We start from the raw sequence: 22,011 nt of genomic DNA on the forward strand, positions 1-22,011 counted from the left end.
AGCTACTAAAAGCAAAATTTCCAACAAAACAGAAAGCTTTTAGAACATAATGTAGGTAATGATGCTTTAAATATGTGTGCCAATTTATTTTTCAATTGGACACATACTTTTTTTCCAAGAGTGCATTGAAAAATGCTAAAATTAGCATTTTTGCAGGTTTATTTTGCCCATTTTGTTACGAACTAAATAATTCTTTCAGTTGTTCTATTTAATTTAGACATTCAAACTTGATGTTTTCTGAAAATATAATGATTTTTGAAGAAAACTACCAAACATCAAGCCAATTCATTGATTGCAAGTGACTGAATAAAAAAATAACAGTTTTGGTCCGACAATCTGGGTGACCCTTACGCCATTTAAACAAAGATCGGGGGAGCATGCCCCCAAACCCCCCTAGAAAAAGAGGACTTCCTCGTGTTTCATCACAAGAGAGTTCCACCCCTGCTTTCTATTCCTCCCTACCTCTCTCTCCCTCTTCCTCCCTCTCTATTTCCCTCCCTCCATCCTTCTCTCTCTCCCTCTTCCTCCCTCTCTATTTCCCTCCCTCCATCCTTCTCTCTCTCCCTCTTCCTCCCTCTCTATTTCCCTCCCTCCATCCTTCTCTCTCTCCCTCTTCCTCCCTCTCTATTTCCCTCCCTCCATCCTTCTCTCTATCCCTCTTCCTCCCTCTCTATTTCCCTCTCTCCATCCCTCTCTCTCTCTCTCTTCCTCCCTCTCTATTTTCCTCCCTCCATCCTTCTCTCTCTCTCCCTCTTCCTCCCTCTCTATTTCCCTCCCTCCATCCTTCTCTCTCTCCCTCTTCCTCCCTCTCTATTTCCCTCCCTCCATCCTTCTCTCTCTCCCTCTTCCTCCCTCTCTATTTCCCTCCCTCCATCCTTCTCTCTATCCCTCTTCCTCCCTCTCTATTTCCCTCCCTCCATCCCTCTCTCTCTCCCTCTTCCTCCCTCTCTATTTCCCTCCCTCCATCCTTCTCTCTATCCCTCTTCCTCCCTCTCTATTTCCCTCCCTCCATCCCTCTCTCTCTCTCTCTTCCTCCCTCTCTATTTTCCTCCCTCCATCCTTCTCTCTCTCTCCCTCTTCCTCCCTCTCTATTTCCCTCCCTCCATCCTTCTCTCTCTCCCTCTTCCTCCCTCTCTATTTCCCTCCCTCCATCCTTCTCTCTATCCCTCTTCCTCCCTCTCTATTTCCCTACCTCCATCCCTCTCTCTCTCTCTCTTCCTCCCTCTCTATTTCCCTCCCTCCATCCTTCTCTCTCTCCCTCTTCCTCCCTCTCTATTTCCCTCCCTCCATCCCTCTCTCTCTCTCTCTTCCTCCCTCTCTATTTCCCTCCCTCCATCCCTCTCTCTCTCTCTCTTCCTCCCTCTCTACTTCCCTCCCTCCATCCTTCTCTCTCTCCCTCTTCCTCCCTCTCTATTTCCCTCCCTCCATCCTTCTCTCTCTCTCCCTCTTCCTCCCTCTCTATTTCCCTCCCTCCATCATTTTCTCTCTCCCTCTTCCTCCCTCTCTATTTCCCTCCCTCCATCCTTCTCTCTCTCCCTCTTCCTCCCTCTCTATTTCCCTCCCTCCATCCTTCTCTCTCTCTCCCTCTTCCTCCCTCTCTATTTCCCTCCCTCCATCCTTCTCTCTCTCTCCCTCTTCCTCCCTCTCTATTTCCCTCCCTCCATCCTTCTCTCTCTCTCCCTCTTCCTCCCTCTCTATTTCCCTCCCTCCATCCTTCTCTCTCTCTCCCTCTTCCTCCCTCTCTATTTCCCTCCCTCCATCCTTCTCTCTCTCCCGCTTCCTCCCTCTCTATTTCCCTCCCTCCATCCTTCTCTCTCTCCCTCTTCCCCCCTCTCTATTTCCCTCCCTCCATCCTTCTCTCTCTCCCTCTTCCTCCCTCTCTATTTCCCTCCCTCCATCATTTTCTCTCTCCCTCTTCCTCCCTCTCTATTTCCCTCCCTCCATCCTTCTCTCTCTCCCTCTTCCTCCCTCTCTATTTCCCTCCCTCCATCCTTCTCTCTCTCCCTCTTCCTCCCTCTCTATTTCCCTCCCTCCATCCTTCTCTCTCTCCCTCTTCCTCCCTCTCTATTTCCCTCCCTCCATCCTTCTCTCTCTCTCCCTCTTCCTCCCTCTCTATTTCCCTCCCTCCATCCTTCTCTCTCTCTCCCTCTTCCTCCCTCTCTATTTCCCTCCCTCCATCCTTCTCTCTCTCCCTCTTCCTCCCTCTCTATTTCCCTCCCTCCATCCTTCTCTCTCTCTCCCTCTTCCTCCCTCTCTATTTCCCTCCCTCCATCCTTCTCTCTCTCTCCCTCTTCCTCCCTCTCTATTTCCCTCCCTCCATCCTTCTCTCTCTCCCTCTTCCTCCCTCTCTATTTCCCTCCCTCCATCCTTCTCTCTCTCTCCCTCTTCCTCCCTCTCTATTTCCCTCCCTCCATCCTTCTCTCTCTCTCCCTCTTCCTCCCTCTCTATTTCCCTCCCTCCATCCTTCTCTCTCTCCCTCTTCCTCCCTCTCTATTTCCCTCCCTCCATCATTTTCTCTCTCCCTCTTCCTCCCTCTCTATTTCCCTCCCTCCATCCTTCTCTCTCTCCCGCTTCCTCCCTCTCTATTTCCCTCCCTCCATCCTTCTCTCTCTCCCTCTTCCTCCCTCTCTATTTCCCTCCCTCCATCATTTTCTCTCTCCCTCTTCCTCCCTCTCTATTTCCCTCCCTCCATCCTTCTCTCTCTCCCTCTTCCTCCCTCTCTATTTCCCTCCCTCCATCCTTCTCTCTCTCCCTCTTCCTCCCTCTCTATTTCCCTCCCTCCATCCTTCTCTCTCTCCCTCTTCCTCCCTCTCTATTTCCCTCCCTCCATCCTTCTCTCTCTCCCTCTTCCTCCCTCTCTATTTCCCTCCCTCCATCCTTTTCTCTCTCCCTCTTCCTCCCTCTCTATTTCCCTCCCTCCATCCTTCTCTCTCTCCCGCTTCCTCCCTCTCTGATTCCCTCCCTCCATCCTTCTCTCTCTCCCGCTTCCTCCCTCTCTATTTCCCTCCCTCCATCCCTCTCTCTCCCGCTTCCTCCCTCTCTATTTCCCTCCCTCCATCCTTCTCTCTCTCCCTCTTCCTCCCTCTCTATTTCCCTCCCTCCATCCTTCTCTCTATCCCTCTTCCTCCCTCTCTATTTCCCTCCCTCCATCCTTCTCTCTCTCCCTCTTCCTCCCTCTCTATTTCCCTCCCTCCATCCTTCTCTCTCTCCCTCTTCCTCCCTCTCTATTTCCCTCCCTCCATCCTTCTCTCTCTCCCTCTTCCTCCCTCTCTATTTCCCTCCCTCCATCCTTCTCTCTATCCCTCTTCCTCCCTCTCTATTTCCCTCCCTCCATCCTTCTCTCTCTCCCTCTTCCTCCCTCTCTATTTCCCTCCCTCCATCCTTTTCTCTCTCCCTCTTCCTCCCTCTCTATTTCCCTCCCTCCATCCTTCTCTCTCTCCCGCTTCCTCCCTCTCTATTTCCCTCCCTCCATCCTTTTCTCTCTCCCTCTTCCTCCCTCTCTATTTCCCTCCCTCCATCCTTCTCTCTCTCCCGCTTCCTCCCTCTCTATTTCCCTCCCTCCATCCTTCTCTCTCTCCCTCTTCCTCCCTCTCTATTTCCCTCCCTCCATCCTTTTCTCTCTCCCTCTTCCTCCCTCTCTATTTCCCTCCCTCCATCCCTCTCTCTATCCCTCTTCCTCCCTCTCTATTTCCCTCCCTCCATCCTTCTCTCTCTCCCTCTTCCTCCCTCTCTATTTCCCTCCCTCCATCCTTCTCTCTATCCCTCTTCCTCCCTCTCTATTTCCCTCCCTCCATCCTTCTCTCTCTCTCCCTCTTCCTCCCTCTCTATTTCCCTCCCTCCATCCTTCTCTCTCTCCCTCTTCCTCCCTCTCTATTTCCCTCCCTCCATCCTTCTCTCTCTCCCTCTTCCTCCCTCTCTATTTCCCTCCCTCCATCCTTCTCTCTCTCCCTCTTCCTCCCTCTCTATTTCCCTCCCTCCATCCTTCTCTCTATCCCTCTTCCTCCCTCTCTATTTCCCTCCCTCCATCCTTCTCTCTCTCCCTCTTCCTCCCTCTCTATTTCCCTCCCTCCATCCTTCTCTCTCTCCCTCTTCCCCCCTCTCTATTTCCCTCCCTCCATCCTTCTCTCTCTCCCTCTTCCTCCCTCTCTATTTCCCTCCCTCCATCCTTCTCTCTCTCCCTCTTCCCCCCTCTCTATTTCCCTCCCTCCATCCTTCTCTCTCTCCCTCTTCCTCCCTCTCTATTTCCCTCCCTCCATCCTTCTCTCTATCCCTCTTCCTCCCTCTCTATTTCCCTCCCTCCATCCTTCTCTCTCTCCCTCTTCCTCCCTCTCTATTTCCCTCCCTCCATCCTTCTCTCTCTCCCTCTTCCTCCCTCTCTATTTCCCTCCCTCCATCCTTCTCTCTCTCCCGCTTCCTCCCTCTCTATTTCCCTCCCTCCATCCCTCTCTCTCCCGCTTCCTCCCTCTCTATTTCCCTCCCTCCATCCTTCTCTCTCTCCCTCTTCCTCCCTCTCTATTTCCCTCCCTCCATCCTTCTCTCTCTCCCTCTTCCTCCCTCTCTATTTCCCTCCCTCCATCCTTCTCTCTATCCCTCTTCCCCCCTCTCTATTTCCCTCCCTCCATCCTTCTCTCTCTCCCTCTTCCTCCCTCTCTATTTCCCTCCCTCCATCCTTCTCTCTCTCCCTCTTCCTCCCTCTCTATTTCCCTCCCTCCATCCTTCTCTCTCTCCCGCTTCCTCCCTCTCTATTTCCCTCCCTCCATCCTTCTCTCTCTCCCTCTTCCTCCCTCTCTATTTCCCTCCCTCCATCCTTCTCTTTCTCCCTCTTCCTCCCTCTCTATTTCCCTCCCTCCATCCTTCTCTCTCTCCCGCTTCCTCCCTCTCTATTTCCCTCCCTCCATCCCTCTCTCTCCCGCTTCCTCCCTCTCTATTTCCCTCCCTCCATCCTTCTCTCTCTCCCTCTTCCTCCCTCTCTATTTCCCTCCCTCCATCCTTCTCTCTATCCCTCTTCCTCCCTCTCTATTTCCCTCCCTCCATCCTTCTCTCTCTCCCTCTTCCTCCCTCTCTATTTCCCTCCCTCCATCCTTCTCTCTCTCCCTCTTCCTCCCTCTCTATTTCCCTCCCTCCATCCTTCTCTCTCTCCCTCTTCCTCCCTCTCTATTTCCCTCCCACCATCCTTCTCTCTATCCCTCTTCCTCCCTCTCTATTTCCCTCCCTCCATCCTTCTCTCTATCCCTCTTCCTCCCTCTCTATTTCCCTCCCTCCATCCTTTTCTCTCTCCCTCTTCCTCCCTCTCTATTTCCCTCCCTCCATCCTTCTCTCTCTCCCGCTTCCTCCCTCTCTATTTCCCTCCCTCCATCCTTTTCTCTCTCCCTCTTCCTCCCTCTCTATTTCCCTCCCTCCATCCTTCTCTCTCTCCCCTCTTCCTCCCTCTCTATTTCCCTCCCTCCATCCTTCTCTCTCTCCCTCTTCCTCCCTCTCTATTTCCCTCCCTCCATCCTTTTCTCTCTCCCTCTTCCTCCCTCTCTATTTCCCTCCCTCCATCCCTCTCTCTATCCCTCTTCCTCCCTCTCTATTTCCCTCCCTCCATCCTTCTCTCTCTCTCTCTCTCTTCCTCCCTCTCTATTTCCCTCCCTCCATCCTTCTCTCTATCCCTCTTCCTCCCTCTCTATTTCCCTCCCTCCATCCTTCTCTCTCTCTCCCTCTTCCTCCCTCTCTATTTCCCTCCCTCCATCCTTCTCTCTCTCCCTCTTCCTCCCTCTCTATTTCCCTCCCTCCATCCTTCTCTCTCTCCCTCTTCCTCCCTCTCTATTTCCCTCCCTCCATCCTTCTCTCTATCCCTCTTCCTCCCTCTCTATTTCCCTCCCTCCATCCTTCTCTCTCTCCCTCTTCCTCCCTCTCTATTTCCCTCCCTCCATCCTTTTCTCTCTCCCTCTTCCTCCCTCTCTATTTCCCTCCCTCCATCCTTCTCTCTCTCCCGCTTCCTCCCTCTCTATTTCCCTCCCTCCATCCCTCTCTCTCCCGCTTCCTCCCTCTCTATTTCCCTCCCTCCATCCTTCTCTCTCTCCCTCTTCCTCCCTCTCTATTTCCCTCCCTCCATCCTTCTCTCTCTCCCTCTTCCTCCCTCTCTATTTCCCTCCCTCCATCCTTCTCTCTCTCCCTCTTCCTCCCTCTCTATTTCCCTCCTTCCATCCTTCTCTCTCTCCCGCTTCCTCCCTCTCTATTTCCCTCCCTCCATCCTTCTCTCTCTCCCTCTTCCCCCCTCTCTATTTCCCTCCCTCCATCCTTCTCTCTCTCCCTCTTCCTCCCTCTCTATTTCCCTCCCTCCATCCTTCTCTCTCTCCCTCTTCCTCCCTCTCTATTTCCCTCCCTCCATCCTTTTCTCTCTCCCTCTTCCTCCCTCTCTATTTCCCTCCCTCCATCCTTCTCTCTCTCCCTCTTCCTCCCTCTCTATTTCCCTCCCTCCATCCTTCTCTCTCTCCCGCTTCCTCCCTCTCTATTTCCCTCCCTCCATCCTTCTCTCTCTCCCTCTTCCTCCCTCTCTATTTCCCTCCCTCCATCCTTCTCTCTCTCCCTCTTCCTCCCTCTCTATTTCCCTCCCTCCATCCTTCTCTCTATCCCTCTTCCTCCCTCACTATTTCCCTCCCTCCATCCTTCTCTCTCTCCCTCTTCCTCCCTCTCTATTTCCCTCCCTCCATCCTTCTCTCTCTCCCTCTTCCTCCCTCTCTATTTCCCTCCCTCCATCCTTCTCTCTCTCCCTCTTCCTCCCTCTCTATTTCCCTCCCTCCATCCTTCTCTCTCTCCCTCTTCCTCCCTCTCTATTTCCCTCCCTCCATCCTTCTCTCTCTCCCTCTTCCTCCCTCTCTATTTCCCTCCCTCCATCCTTCTCTCTATCCCTCTTCCTCCCTCACTATTTCCCTCCCTCCATCCTTCTCTCTCTCCCTCTTCCTCCCTCTCTATTTCCCTCCCTCCATCCTTCTCTCTCTCCCTCTTCCTCCCTCTCTATTTCCCTCCCTCCATCCTTCTCTCTCTCCCTCTTCCTCCCTCTCTATTTCCCTCCCTCCATCCTTCTCTCTCTCCCTCTTCCTCCCTCTCTATTTCCCTCCCTCCATCCTTCTCTCTCTCCCTCTTCCTCCCTCTCTATTTCCCTCCCTCCATCCTTCTCTCTCTCCCTCTTCCTCCCTCTCTATTTCCCTCCCTCCATCCTTCTCTCTCTCCCTCTTCCTCCCTCTCTATTTCCCTCCCTCCATCCTTCTCTCTCTCCCTCTTCCTCCCTCTCTATTTCCCTCCCTCCATCCTTCTCTCTCTCCCTCTTCCTCCCTCTCTATTTCCCTCCCTCCATCCTTCTCTCTATCCCTCTTCCTCCCTCTCTATTTCCCTCCCTCCATCCTTCTCTCTCTCCCTCTTCCTCCCTCTCTATTTCCCTCCCTCCATCCTTCTCTCTCTCCCTCTTCCTCCCTCTCTATTTCCCTCCCTCCATCCTTCTCTCTATCCCTCTTCCTCCCTCTCTGATTCCCTCCCTCCATCCTTCTCTCTCTCCCTCTTCCTCCCTCTCTATTTCCCTCCCTCCATCCTTCTCTCTATCCCTCTTCCTCCCTCTCTGATTCCCTCCCTCCATCCTTCTCTCTCTCTCTCTCTCTTCCTCCCTCTCTATTTCCCTCCCTCCATCCTTCTCTCTATCCCTCTTCCTCCCTCTCTATTTCCCTCCCTCCATCCTTCTCTCTCCCTCTTCCTCCCTCTCTATTTCCCTCCCTCCATCCTTCTCTCTCTCCCTCTTCCTCCCTCTCTATTTCCCTCCCTCCATCCTTCTCTCTCTCCCTCTTCCTCCCTCTCTGATTCCCTCCCTCCATCCTTCTCTCTCTCTCCCTTCCTCCCTCTCTATTTCCCTCCCTCCATCATTTTCTCTGTCCCACCTTCCCTTTCGCTCTCTCCTCCCCCCTCTCTTCCGCCATCCTTCTCTCTCTCCCTCCCTCCCTCCCTACCTCTCTCTATATATATATCTCACTACTGCCCTGCCTCCTTTTCTCCCTCCCTCCGTACCGCCAACAATCGACTTTTCTCTACCTCCCTCCTTCACTCTCACTCCCTCCCCTCTGTCCCTCCATCCCACTCTCTTTCTCTTCCCCCCCCCCCTCTCTCTCTCCCTCCCACTCTCTTCCTCCCACCCTGTCTCCCTCCCCCTCTCTCACTCCTTCCCTCCTCTCTCTCTTTACCTCCATCCCACTATCTCTTTCCCTCCATCTCTCCCCTCTCTTCTCTCTCTCCCTCCCTCCATCCCTCCCACACTTCCTCTCCCCCCTCTCTTCTTCCCTCCCTCCCAACCTTCATTCCATCTCTACTCCCTCTCTCTTCCTCCCTCCCTACCCCTCTCTCACTCCCTCCCTCCTCTCTCTCTCCCTACATCCCACTATTTCTTTCCGTCCCTCCCTCTCTCCCTCCCTCCCTCTCTCCAACACTCCCTCTCTCTCTCCTTCCCTCCCTCCCTTAATCCTACTAAGTCTCTCCCTTTCCCTCTCTCTCCCTCCCTCCCTCTCATTCCCTCCTTTCCTCCCTATCTCTCCCTCCCTCTCCCTCCCTCCCTCCCCCCCTCTCACTCAATCCCTCAATCCATCCTTCTCCCCCCCCTCCCTCTCTCTCCCTCAGTCCATTCCTAGATATCTCTTCCTCCCCATTTATCTCTCCCTCCATAGCTCTCTCTCTCTTTCCGTTGTGTGCAAATTCGTAGTAAGCTTACTATTTTCACTGTTTTGTCATTTGAACATTTCTCTTGACAACACTTCTTCTTCCAAATATTTTGGACTAAGTAAGTCCGCTTGCTTAGATCTGCCCATTTTTTTTATTTTCTCGTCAATAAAAATTAATGTACATAAATAATGATTTAAAAAAAAAATTTAAACAAAAATTAAAAAAAGAAAAAAAGAGTGAAAAAAAAAGGGCCGCGGCAATAACGGGTTGACCCCTGTATACACACCACGGCACGTCACTGGCCGCGAGGTTTTGTTCGACTGGCTCAGAGAAAAGGGGAACCCAGGGCCGGACTACCGGGGGGGTTATGGGGGTTGCGCAACACCCCCCCCCCCCCCTAGCCTAAACATGTCCCTCACTTATTTAAAACATTTTTTATTATTATTTATTTTACGCCGTTTCATGCAAGGAGCGACCATTTTCCTATCTCAGAATATGATCTCTGCCCCTTGACCCCCACAAGGGGCTCTGCCCCTTGACCCCGCCAGGGTAAAACATCCCCCTGGACCACCACTGGCACCCCCCCCCCCCTCCTCTTAGCCTAGTCCGGCCCTGGAACCCCATTGTAAGAATGATGTATCACAACATCTGATCCGATCAGGGTCTTCCAAATAGGGGGTTCTCAGAATGGAGGAAAATTTACACAGGTTATGAACAGACAATCAGAGTTTTGGAAGGGGGAATCTGACTGAGTGGGACACGCAGACGAACAGACAGACAGACACACACACACAAACACACACACGCACACACTAACACTGACTCGCACCCAAACACACACACACACACACACACACACATGCACGTAGGCCTACGTACGCATGCCGCACACACACACACGCGCACACACCAACACTCGCACCCAAACACACACACACACACACACACATGCACGTACGTACACATGCCGCACACACACACAGACACACACACACAGACAGACACACACACACACAGACACGCACACACACACACACACAGACGCTCGCTCTCTCTCTCTCTCTCTCTCTCTCTTTCTCTCTCTCTCTAGGCAATTTGTTTTTACTGAGCTGTGTCTAATAATAAACATTGTCGACAGCCCGCCGCGTGATCATTGACGTCACAGGTGTCACATGCATGACACAAACATGTGGGAATTTCAAAAAACGATAGATAACTGAATTTCAATAATGAGAGAGAGGGAGTGAAACTTTAAAAACAGACAGACACACACACACACACACACACACACACAGTGACACACACACACACAGTGACACACACACACACACAGTGACACACACACACACACACACATACATACACACACACACAGTGACACACACACACACACACACACACACTGACACACACACACACACAGTGACACACACACACACACACACACATACACACACACACACACACACACACACACACACAGTGACACACACACACACACACACACACACACACAGTGACACACACACACACGCATACACACAGGTAGTATATCGCACAATTCAACAGACACGTTGTTTTATTAGCAGTCAAATTGACAAATAAACACATTCTATCTTTCATTCTCACCCCGTCCCCTGTCAAATATTTGTAACTTTTTAGTCATTTGAAATATCAAAGTGTGAAATATCAAACATTCTTGTTGCTAATCAACGTGAATGCCCATAGTACGGAATGTTGGCCGACACCCACATAATGCTTTTGAAAAATGTTGAGACAGATTGTGCATAGTTCATGTTGTGCTTTTGTCGAAAAAGAACCCTCTGAAAAAGAACGATACGTTATAATTATATTTATTCTCAGTGGTGGTATTTCTTCGGATATGTATTGCTACAACCACAATAAATCGAACAGATGTACAAAAGTCAGAATATTAGTGAATTTCAGCCTGGGACTTCGATATTTTTTTTAATGTTAAATGTTTTTATTTTATTTATCACCAGACCTTTTAGAACGGTAATACACACCTTTATACATTCAACAATGGTGTGTTTTTTTGTGTGGTTTTTTTTTTTTGGGGGGGGGGGGGGGGATGTAGGTTGTGAGAACCAGGTAAGACGGGTGAGACAAGCTTTTTTATTCTGTATACTTATTTTTGACAGCAACGCAAAGTTTCTATAAACTATATCGTATGGTACGGAAACAACATTTACAATCTACCAGATGCTGTTATTTTGCTGCTATATACTGAAAACTGTGGATATATAAACTTGAAAAAACAAGCAAAAAAGTACAAATGGACTGTTTGACTTGACTTAAGTTGAGTCCACCAGCCAAGACTGTGACTGTGTGAAGGATTCAAGCTGTGTTCGACACGATTTCTGTTCTACGTTAGTATGCACCATTACAAGGTCTGTGTCAAACGGAACATTAACAGACAGGATAAGTTCCCCCTTTTGTTTGATCCCAGTTTAAAGAGTCATGATGTGCTGCTGCTTGTTGAGAAAGACAGGATAAGTTCCCCCTTTTGCTTGATCCCAGTTTAAAGAGTCATGATGTGCTGCTGCTTGTTGAGAAAGACAGGATAAGTTCCCCCTTTTGCTTGATCCCAGTTTAAAGAGTCATGATGTGCTGCTGCTTGCTGAAAAAACAGTCAACCATGTCATGCTGCGGAGAAAGAGAGAAAGAGAAAAAGAAAGAAAGAAGGAAAGAAAGAAAGAATAAACTTAAAAACGAAAGAAAGAAAACAAAAGGGAAAAAAGAAAGAAAGAAAGATAGAATACTTGACAGAAAGATAGAAAACTTGACAGAAAGATAGAATACTTGACAGAAAGATAGAATACTTGACAGAAAGATAGAATACTTGACAGAAAGATAGAATACTTGACAGAAAGATAGAATACTTGACAGAAAGATAGAATACTTGACAGAAAGATAGAATACTTGACAGAAAGATAGAAAACTTGACAGAAAGATAGAATACTTGACAGAAAGATAGAAAACTTGACAGAAAGATAGAAAACTTGACAGAAAGATAGAATACTTGACAGAAAGATAGAAAACTTGAAAGCAAAATAGAAAGAATGAATGATAGAAAGAAAGAGGCTTTCGTGTAATGTAAATTATATACACAACATGACAATCGCTGCACTGAGTTATACCGCGAGAACACATAGTGGTTAATGTTGGTCTCAATGAACGATTCAAGGGAGATAACATATTGACTGTACCCTAAATCAGTCGTTGTCAAGACAGTCTTCACAGTGTGTTTATAATAGAAAATTGACTCAGCAATGGAAAAACACAAAATGATATTGCTGCCGAAACAACTTTGAGTAACAACTAATGCAAGCAAACTATGTCATCTGTTGGCACTCCGGCCTTTGATGTTAAGTACAGGCGCCAGATGAGCTACGTGATTTTTCTCAATAATAGTTTTACCCATACTATTGATTGACTAAATCAAAGAGGTCTCATAGTCTCACTACGGGGTTTAAATTAAGCTACATACAGGCGCCAGATACTACTTCATTTCTGCGCAGGGAGAGCCATGAATCGTACAAACAACTTTGACATTAACAAGTCGTGTGGTTTGACTAGGTTTTGAACTGAAACTCCCAGGTCAACTTATGTGCAGACCTGCTAGTGACTTAACCCCCTTCGTGTGTACACGCAAACGCAAGACCAAGTGCGCACGGAAAAGATCATGTGATCCATGTCAGAGTTCGGTGGGTTATAGAAACACGAAAATACCCAGCATGCCTCCCCCAAAATCGGCGTATGCTGCCTGGATGGTGGGGTAAAAATGGTCATACACGTAAAAATCCACTCGTGCTAAAAACATGAGTGAACGTGGGAGTCTAAGCCCATGAACGAAGAAGAAGAAGAAGAAGAAGAAGAACTGAAACACGGGCACCCGACACCACACACATATTTAAATGAAATTAAGTGATCGTTAATTACACATACATGACAAGACACAGGCAGACATTAAACAGCACCAAGTTACATCATACCACAAACATGTTTAAAAGCACATAATCTGATAGTCAATTATACATGGCACTCATTGATTACATGTATCAAGAAGTAAAATTAACCCAAAACACTAACACTCATTACGACAGAATTGGTACGATTGACACAGGCGCCTGACGCTCACAACAATCACTACCACGTAATCCTACGTCGTGTTTGAAAACGAAGCCCAGTAAAGCGATACTACAAAATAATGTACATCAAACAAACAATCAAAACAATCAAAAAACAAACACACACAATAATCCAGACATTACATGAAAAAGAAAACTATTTAAAGAAACCATTCGATGTTTTCAAGAAGACACAGTTGTAGTAACAGTGAATATCATTCCGACAAAAACTGAAAAATCGGAAAGCACCAATTCGTAAAATAAACCTGTGGACCTTTGAATATTATGCTTTGGTATAACGATCATCAAAAAAATAAAAACATAAATAAAAGAGATCAAACTGGCAGTGAGCGAAAAAAAAATCGATCAATGACAACTGTAACGTTTGTTGAACACAGTCACAACACTGGCAAGACAAGAAAAAGCCAACGTCAAGAAATACAAATGCAGATAAATTCTCCTGACTAAACTGAATGCTGATTTTACCTTTGACTGCATGTTTAACACAATATAATCGTGTGATAGATTATAACATTTTGAACCGATCTATAGCTCAACTAAGGAATGAAAATTAATGGTTGTTATACATTTGGTCATTTGTTTCACGTAACAGGGAGCGAATTGGTATCCTAATGGCGGACACACACACACACACACACACACACACCTGAACGCAAACACACACACACACACACACACACACACACACACACAATCAATCAATCAATGACGCTTATATCGCGCATATTCCGTGGGTACACACACACACACACACACACACTCTCTCTCTCTCTCTCTCTCTCTCTCTCTCTCTCTCTCTCTCTCTCTCTTACTGGAAAGGTAATTCTTTTTTTTACTGAGCTGTGTCTAATAATAAACATTTTCGTCAGCCCGCGTGATCACTGACGTCACAGGGGTAAAATGCATGACACGTAAATGCGGGAATTTCCGAAAACGATCTATAACTGGATTTCAATAATGAGAGAGAGGGAGTGAAACAGTATTTGAAAACAGATTGCAAAGATGATTATTTTAAGAATGCTATTTCCCTTTTTTTTTCTCACTAATCATTAGTATTCAAACCATCATGCAGAAGTCACATAGTACTTCACATTATTTCTACACGTTTACTGAATTATGTTTGCCCCAAATAATATCAGTAAATTGACATACTTTTCGGTTTGAGTAAAAACAATAAACCAAAGATATTTAATTCAAAATTACTTTGCTTTTTGAGCAAAAGACGGTAAAGTTACCAAAAAGAAACAAAAGGTATCATTGCCGAGCCAACAGAGATCATTGCAATGTACTGTGTAACCAAGTTTACCCTCGATACCGATTTTGTTGCGTTTAAAGGCACCATTGCCGAGCCAACAGAGATCATTGCAATGTACTGTGTAACCAAGTTTACCCTCGATACCGATTTTGTTGCGTTTTAAGGAAGAGAAAAGACTTTCGCAAAACTGCCCTTCGCTGCCTGATACCCCACTCCCCCTCGTTGGCCTGACTGTCTCAGATCTGGTCCCGCTTGGTCACATACCACAAATGAGCAGCCTGGGTGCTCTCAGTGCATAGAGGTTTTATTTTGTGGCAAAGAATTAATTTCGTAAAAGGAACTGCATGGTGCCTTTTTCGGAAATTATTTCATAAAATAAATTTCAACTCACCACAGCAAGCAGTTTTTGTTTCTGTTATTATTTTATTATTTTAGTTAGCAGGTCTAGTTGAGCACGTATTAAGTATTATGTACCCACTACTAGTTATTGTGCATTTTAGTTAATGGACTGATGATGTCATTTGTATGGAGTCGACGCACGTGCGAGGATATGTATGTGTGGGAGGGGGGGGCGCGGGAGATGGAAGCTTGCTGTATGTTATGTAATGTATATATTGTGTGTGATACGTGGAAATGTGATACTATTTATTTGCATGTATGATACAGGTACAAATGTGATAATTGTAGGCTTATACTAGTGATTACTGTGTGTGATACATGAAATGTGATATGAATGCTGTTTTTATATGTTATACTCTTACTTTCTCCCAAGCGCAAGACAAATTCTTCTATGAAAATTGAAGCCAATAAAATTTGAGTTGAGTTGAGTTGAGTTGAGTGTTGATATTTAATGTTGATATATAGGCGGGGTGGGTAATCGAGGCAGTGCGCGGCAGTTTTAAGCCTCCTGGCCGGATCTGAGGCAGTGCTTGGTCGGGGCCTGTAAGTTAATCAGCTGGACTGCGGACCGGTCCCGTATTCCCATGTGAGTTTCTCAGCTGAGACTATTTCATATTTCCACTCTGCCCGAATAAGGAGTATGGCTGCATAAATGGCGGCAGGCGGGGAGGGGGAGGAAGGGGGGGGGGGATAAACATAAAAACACACTGTACAAAACACAGGGGTACGTGGAGGTTTTAGACCATGAACGCAGAACAATAAACAAATGTCCGTCAAAAACTAAGAGCCCACTGGCACGTAGGGTACTTCAACATTCAAGCGCCAACGCGATCTGGGTCTTGTTGTTCCAGGCTCTTACCGTTGATCCAGAGACCTTTTTTTCTTAGCGCGTGTAATGGCCTGGACGCCTCTCAACGTCATTCGAAAGAAAAAGAATCTGTCTACATCATCATACTCTATAATTTGCATTGGGAATTTACTCAGCACATTTGTCTCTTTCCGGATGTTAGGAAAACCTTTCAGTGTTCCTTCTTTTTTCCTCTGCGTTGAAGGGCTGCACATACCAAGATGTATGGCCGTTTTGTCCCCGCCATTTAGGCAGCCAAGCTCCGCTTTCGGGGGTATTTTGTTCCTTTTAACGTGATAGTCTTTTTTTTTTTTGGGGGGGGGGGGGGGCGGGGTCGGCGGAGGCAAAGAAGAGAAGTAAGACTTCATTAAATGAGATAACAGACTAATGAGCTATGTTCCTCTTTCCATTATCATCATCATCATCATCGTCATCATCATCATCATCATCTCTTTCATATTGTCTGCGTTTTTCGAAGAAGATGAAGAAGCAGGTAGATGAATTAGGAGGAGGAGGAGGAGGAGGAGAAGGAGGAAGAAGAGGAGGATTATGGCCAAAGAATTGAGAAGGAACAAAACTTTTTAAAAAGAGAAGACAGTACAGACATTTCCGGTCGAGATTTCATTCCATAAGAAAACCCTGTCCTTTCCTTCCTTAGTCCTTGAACAGACGGTCAACGGTTCGGGTAATGATGACGTAGCGTCAGTGACCCAGTGACCTACTTTGTAGAGCTAAGATCCACGTCATCCGATCTCACGGCCACCACTCCCTCCGTCATTCTCACATTCAGTTTCTCCTCTAGCTTTTCCTCCTCTCCGCCCTTCATGTACTCTCCGTCTCCGTTCTCCAGCAAACCCTTGGACCAGCACCACTGTTCCACATCAGCTCCCGCCTTGCCTTTGGTCTTGCGACGAAAGTAGAGAGCACCAGGAACAGCCAAGACAGCGAGGAGAACCACCAAGCAAACCAGAACGAAGGCGACGGCCCGGCCAGGGAATTCAGAGCCAGATGGATATGGCGAAGGCATTGGAGATGAGAGTTCACTCTCGGTGACTATGCCGAAATAGGGTTCACACTCAGTGACTCTGTCGCCGATCTTGACATGGCAATCATAGTTGTCAGCGTTGGCTGCAAGCTCCGAGTTGAGTTGTGCACAGACCTGCAGTCGGAGGCCGTCATCTTTCTCCAGCCAGAGGAACAGGGTGGGATCATTTCTGTCTTGAGACTTGTAAAACTCCAGAGAGTGTATCGGCTGTTTGGCTGAATCAAACTCGAAGACTTCACGGGCGGTCTTCACTTCAATTCGGGCGGACTGGAATTTGTGGGAATTCTTCGGAAACGTATACTCAAACATCTTTGCTTCATATGTGGCTGTCTTGGCGTTGGTTTCGGTGTCAATGGATCCCTCGCCATGATGGTGAGTGTACTTGCAGGTGACGTCATCATGACGCAGGTCCAATGACGTAGACGCAATGAGACCTATGTCGATGAAGGGTTGAGGTTTAGTTCCGTGCCGAGCAGCGATGTCTCTCTCCTCCCCTTCCTTACGACTGCTGTTTCTGACTGACACCCTAGCGAGGTAGTGGCTGCCCTTCTTCTCTCTAGCTTCGTGGAGTTCCATGCTGATGAAGCTGTAACCAAGCGATTGGGATTACAATACACACAATGCATACATACAATACAATACATACAATACAATACAATACATACCATACAATACAATACAATACAATACAATACAATACAATACAATACAATACAATACAATACAACTTCTTCATACAATACGGCATACAATAAACACAATATCATTAACCAAGGCTGTTCAAACCCGCTTAAGTTGTTTCGAAAACTGACGTGTTTACTTTTCTGCCCTGTCATTAATCGTGTGTGTTTGTGTGTGTGTGTGTGTGTGTGTGTGTGTGTGTACCCCCGTTTCCACAGGTTTGGTTGCCTAAATCACCATAAGGCAACCATCCACACGTGGATGGCAACCTAAACTCTGGATGGCAACCTAATTGTGTGGATGGTCGCTTCATTTAACACCGTTAAATTGACTTTTTTGACGGAAAGAATGTCATAACAATGTTCAAAATGACATTCTTTCCGTCCTCTATAGGCGACGAAATAGGTCAAATTTTGTGCATTTTTCAGTGCAAAATTCTTCGATGCCGGAGCGAGTACTGCACCCAGTGCTGTTGTAGTGCAAGTGCACTAGAAAGGCACTACACCCAGTGCCGCCTCTTAGGTAACCATCCACACTTTAGGTACGTGTGTGTGTGTGTGTGTGTGTGTGTGTGTGTGTGTGTGTGTGTGTGTGTGTGTGTGTAGAGCGATTTAGAGTAAACTACTGAACCGATCTTTATGAAATTTTTTATGATATCCCCAGAAGTTTTTTTCATTTTTTCGATAAATGTCTTTGATGACGTCATATCCGGCATTTTGTAAAAGTTGAGGCGGCGCTGTCACACCCTCATTTTTCAATCAAAATGATTGAAATTTTGGCCAAGCAATCTTCGACGAAGGCCGGACTTTGGTATTGCATTTCAGCATGGAGGCTTAAAAATTAATTAATGACTTTGGTCATTAAAAATCTGAAAATTGTAATTAAAATTATTTTTTTATAAAACGATCCAAAATTACGTTTATCTTATTTTTCATCATTTTCTGATTCCAAATATGTTATATTTGGATTAAAAACAAGCTCTGAAAACTAAAAATATAAAAATTATGATTAAAATAAATTTTCCGAAATCGATTTAAAAACAATTTCATCTTATTCCTTGTCCGTTCCTGAATCCAAAAACATATAGATATGATATGTTTGGAATAAAAACACGTTCAGAGAGTTAAAAAGAATAGAGATATAGAAAAGCGTGCTTTCTGGATTGTTAATTTCACTGCCTTTGCCACGAGTGGTGGACAGACGATGCTACGAGTGTAAAAGACCAATGAAAAAGGATGCTCCCCGCCCTAAAAAAAATTGGAGGAAAGGGGGCACAACATAAGGGTTGTAGCTGCCTGCATGCAACTGAGGTAAAAAAATAAAATAAAATAAAAAGCAAACAAAAAAGCCATATTAAATTAAAAGAGCGCCTATGCGAATGTCAAAGTACATAACACATAGCGTATGTCATTTTGGATTCTGTTAAATTGTCACTACAAAATCTAGCACTGAATACAAAGAGAGTTTGAATTCTGATTCAGTGTGAAGCAGATGTTGTTCTATGACTTCATCTTCAATGAGTCTGAATTACATTTACCGTTCTGTTTCTTGGGTGAAATTAAGCCTCAACCTCTCCTAAAACACAGAAATACTTGTTCTCATATCTATGACGTTTTTCAAATCAACAGAGTGCGTTATGGCTGCTGAAAGTCTGACCAATTAAACCTATATCTTTTGTCATCCGTAAAAGCTTACAAAATGCTCAATCACAAGGCAATTTGAGGGAACTTGTGTTTTACAAGTCATTTGTTTTAGGGGGGTAGGGTGACGTATAAAGGTAACGTAAAAAAAAAACACGCGTTCAGTGTACAAACCAAGAAATGTCAGTGAAAGCCAGGTTATTTCTCCAAATGTGAGTACAACTTTTGGGCACTTTCAACGGTTGATTTTGGCCTCAGAGAAGTATACGCTAGGAGTAATAGAAGAAAATTAGACGTAAACTAGGAAAAATGTAATCTAATTTCAGAAAGAACACTTCATTATAACAAATTACTTGTTAAAACTTAAAGGCAGAGTAAGCCTCCCGTAAACCATCACAGATACGGTCAGGCTTTTACACACAGTACAAACACCATTTCATTTAAACACTCACCAATTGAGAACATCCTAGGTGCCCTCCGTAAAGAGCGAACAATTTTCAAAGAATTTATTTTTGCGTGGTTTATCTTACCCCTGAGCCATCGTGAACCCGTGTGATCCAGTTTTCCCTTTTCACAATGCAGTCGTCATAGTTAGTCATTTGAATGCGACTCGACGTGAGCTTTAATATCTACAATAGCACGTTTTTTTTTATGCACGAAACAACGGCTGTGGTTCACAAGAACTCTAGCGATGGCTTTTGACTGTTGAGAGGAACGGCGATTTGCACTGATAAACCGGCCGTCGTCTGCTACGACCCTTGCGTGACCCTGCTTCCGGGCTTTTCTTTTTTTAAACTTTCACAACTTCGAATTGTTCTGATCTTGTCTTGATGAAAAACGAATTCTTTTATGATTAAAGAATGTTTGTGTAACAAGCTGTCAATTTATTATTTAGATTTTAAAAGTTAGGTCTAGCGCAAAAACGAGGCGCCGTTGTTGTTAACGGAACAAGTCTACGAAAATAAATTCTTTGAAAATGTCTCACGCTCGACAGAAAGCAGCCAGGATGTTCCCGTTCGGTGAGCGTTCAAATGGAAGTATGCTTGTACTGTATTTAGACGCTCGGGGAGCTCTGTGATGGTTTACGGGAGGCTTACTGTGCCTTTTAAGGTAATTGTGTGTGCTTCAATTCTGGCTCTCTAGTTGCTAGCATGCACTCGGATTTTATTAATGAAATAATACAAGTAGGCAGAAACTGAATTTTTCAACCTGTGTTGTATTAGAAAAACTGAAATTTCTAAAAATCGCCACGTTAGAATCGAGTTTATTTTGAATTTTTTTTACTTTAAAAATAATTGTGCTCAGTAATTAGACACATCTTATTCTGTGCATATTTTTGTCGGGTTAGACCGTTAAATGAGGCTGATAATTGCAGCACTAAATGAGAGAGAGAGAGAGAGAGAGAGAGAGAGAGACAGAGACAGAGACAGAGACAGAGAGACAGAGAGAGAAACAGAGACAAAGACAGAGAGAGAAATCACCGATCGCCAGTCTTTGAGGGCAACCTGTGACTTACTCAAAAGAAAGGGAATTTATACAGTATGACCTACTGTAGCACCCCCTGTTTGTCTGGCGGGTAGATGACGTCAAATGGCCTTAGGCCTAGTCTATGTAAAAGTGAAGCGTGTGTGTGTGTGTGTGTGTGTGCGTGCGTATACGTACGTGCGTGTGTTCGTGTGTGTACGTGCGTATACGTACGTGCGTGCGTGTGTTCGTGTGTGTGTGTGTGCGTGCGTATACGTACGTGCGTGTGTTCGTGTGTGCGGTGTGTGTGTGTGCATGTGCGTACGTGCGTGCGTGCATGCGTTCATGTGCGTGTGTTTGTGTGTGTGTGTGTACATAACAATAGTGCTGTCGATATAGTCAGCTTACCTTGTGTTGTTCGAGGAGACGAAAAATGAGGCGGCACAGGAAGCAGTTTGAAGGCGGACATAACTCTTTGTGAAATTCACGTTTCCTTTTTGGGCAACCGTTAGCACGAGTGACACGCACAAGCACAGAATCGACATCACAATTTCATCTTTTGACATGGTCATATTTGTTTTTTTATTTTATTTCTTTTTCCAAAAAATATGCGATTTTTTTTTCTCTGCGGTTCGTCACAGAAAAAAACAACCTCCTTCTCTGATATATTTTTCTAAACTTCAAAATTCCGCAAAGATTTTGCCAGTCGCAAAATCACCTTTCTCTCCAAAAAGCGGGACCGCTCGACTAGCCTACTCTATGACGACACGCACTTGAAAAAGTTTTATCTCAACAGTTTCGATTCGGTGTTACCTCATCGCTCGCTCAGTTGCAAATGTTGCATGTTACTCAAACCACCCCTGTCCTATTTGGTTTCTGATTTCCGTTTTTGTGTGTTATGTGTGTGTGTGTGTGTGTGTGTGTGTGTGTGTGTGTGTGTGTGTTATGTGTGTGTGTGTGTGTGTGTGTGTGTGTGTGTGTGTGTGTGTCCATTTTTACTACTCACAGGTTATTGCAAGACAAATACGACCTTTGTCGATGTTGCGAAGTAAGTTGACTAGACATTCGTATTCCCGATAATAGATAATAATGCGTATTATCTGTTAATCCTGTTGCCCAACTTGTAATACCTAGAACGATGATTGTAAAAACAGACTGTAAATTACTTTCCCGTTATGTTTCTTTGCTTAGCCTTTGAAGATGGGATTTGACGGTACAGAGCATACCCGGACGTCTGGTGTAATAGGTCGGCAGATACGCAATTCTTTTGTGAATTTTTTGTTACATTTTAAACGTCAATGTTGTGTTATTCTGCAGCACAGCGCATATAACTTTGGCCCGGTGCGAGTGTATGTCAGTGTGTATGTGTGTGTGTGTGTGTGTGTGTGTGTGTGTGAGTGTGTGTGTATGTCTGTGTGTGTGTGTGTGTGTGTCAGTGTGTGTGTTTGTGTGTGTGTGTGTGTATGTATGTATGTGTGTGTGTTTGTGTGTGCCACGGTGTGTGTGTGTGTGTGTGTGTGTGTGTGTGTGTGTGCCGTTATCTTAGGGCAACAGCTATAGGGTACGTGTGTTTCTAGGTTGATCAAAATTTCCATTGAAATAATGCACCGAGCCGTTTTATTGCACAACTCAACGCTTTTCTGACATTTCGTTCCCACGTGCTTCTCAGTCTGTCCCATTCGCGGTCGGCAGCCCCGCGTACGCTCAGCTCTCACATTTGACCGCCTCTCGTCTACAGGGTCGGTCAATATATTCTACCCCCGAAATAGCACTTGGTTTAAACAGAACTTTATTCAATTTTAATCATGACAAGAACAATGCATGGA

General features: G+C 45.9%; 1 protein-coding gene across 1 annotated transcript; it reads right to left on the reverse strand.

The window, feature by feature from the left end:
• Positions 1-15,739: 15,739 nt before the first annotated feature.
• Positions 15,740-21,003, reverse strand: LOC138977510 (uncharacterized). The gene is made up of 2 exons (XM_070350359.1): positions 20,594-21,003; positions 15,740-16,986 (listed from the first exon to the last, which is right to left on the reverse strand). Exons 1-2 carry the CDS (start codon positions 20,755-20,757, stop codon positions 16,074-16,076), a joined length of 1,077 nt encoding a protein of 358 aa, XP_070206460.1. The 5' UTR covers positions 20,758-21,003; the 3' UTR covers positions 15,740-16,073.
• Positions 21,004-22,011: the final 1,008 nt, after the last annotated feature.

The sequence above is a fragment of the Littorina saxatilis genome, linkage group LG9 (assembly GCF_037325665.1).
Source record: "Littorina saxatilis isolate snail1 linkage group LG9, US_GU_Lsax_2.0, whole genome shotgun sequence".
Lineage (NCBI taxonomy): Eukaryota > Metazoa > Mollusca > Gastropoda > Littorinimorpha > Littorinidae > Littorina > Littorina saxatilis.

Bases quoted from the DNA above. Each gene is read 5' to 3' on its own strand.
- LOC138977510 (XM_070350359.1), bottom strand. From the start codon at position 20,757: ATGACCATGTCAAAAGATGAAATTGTGATGTCGATTCTGTGCTTGTGC. The intron at 16,987-20,593 runs GTAAGCTGACTA...GCTTGGTTACAG, and splicing joins GTCTCCTCGAACAACACAAG to CTTCATCAGCATGGAACTCC.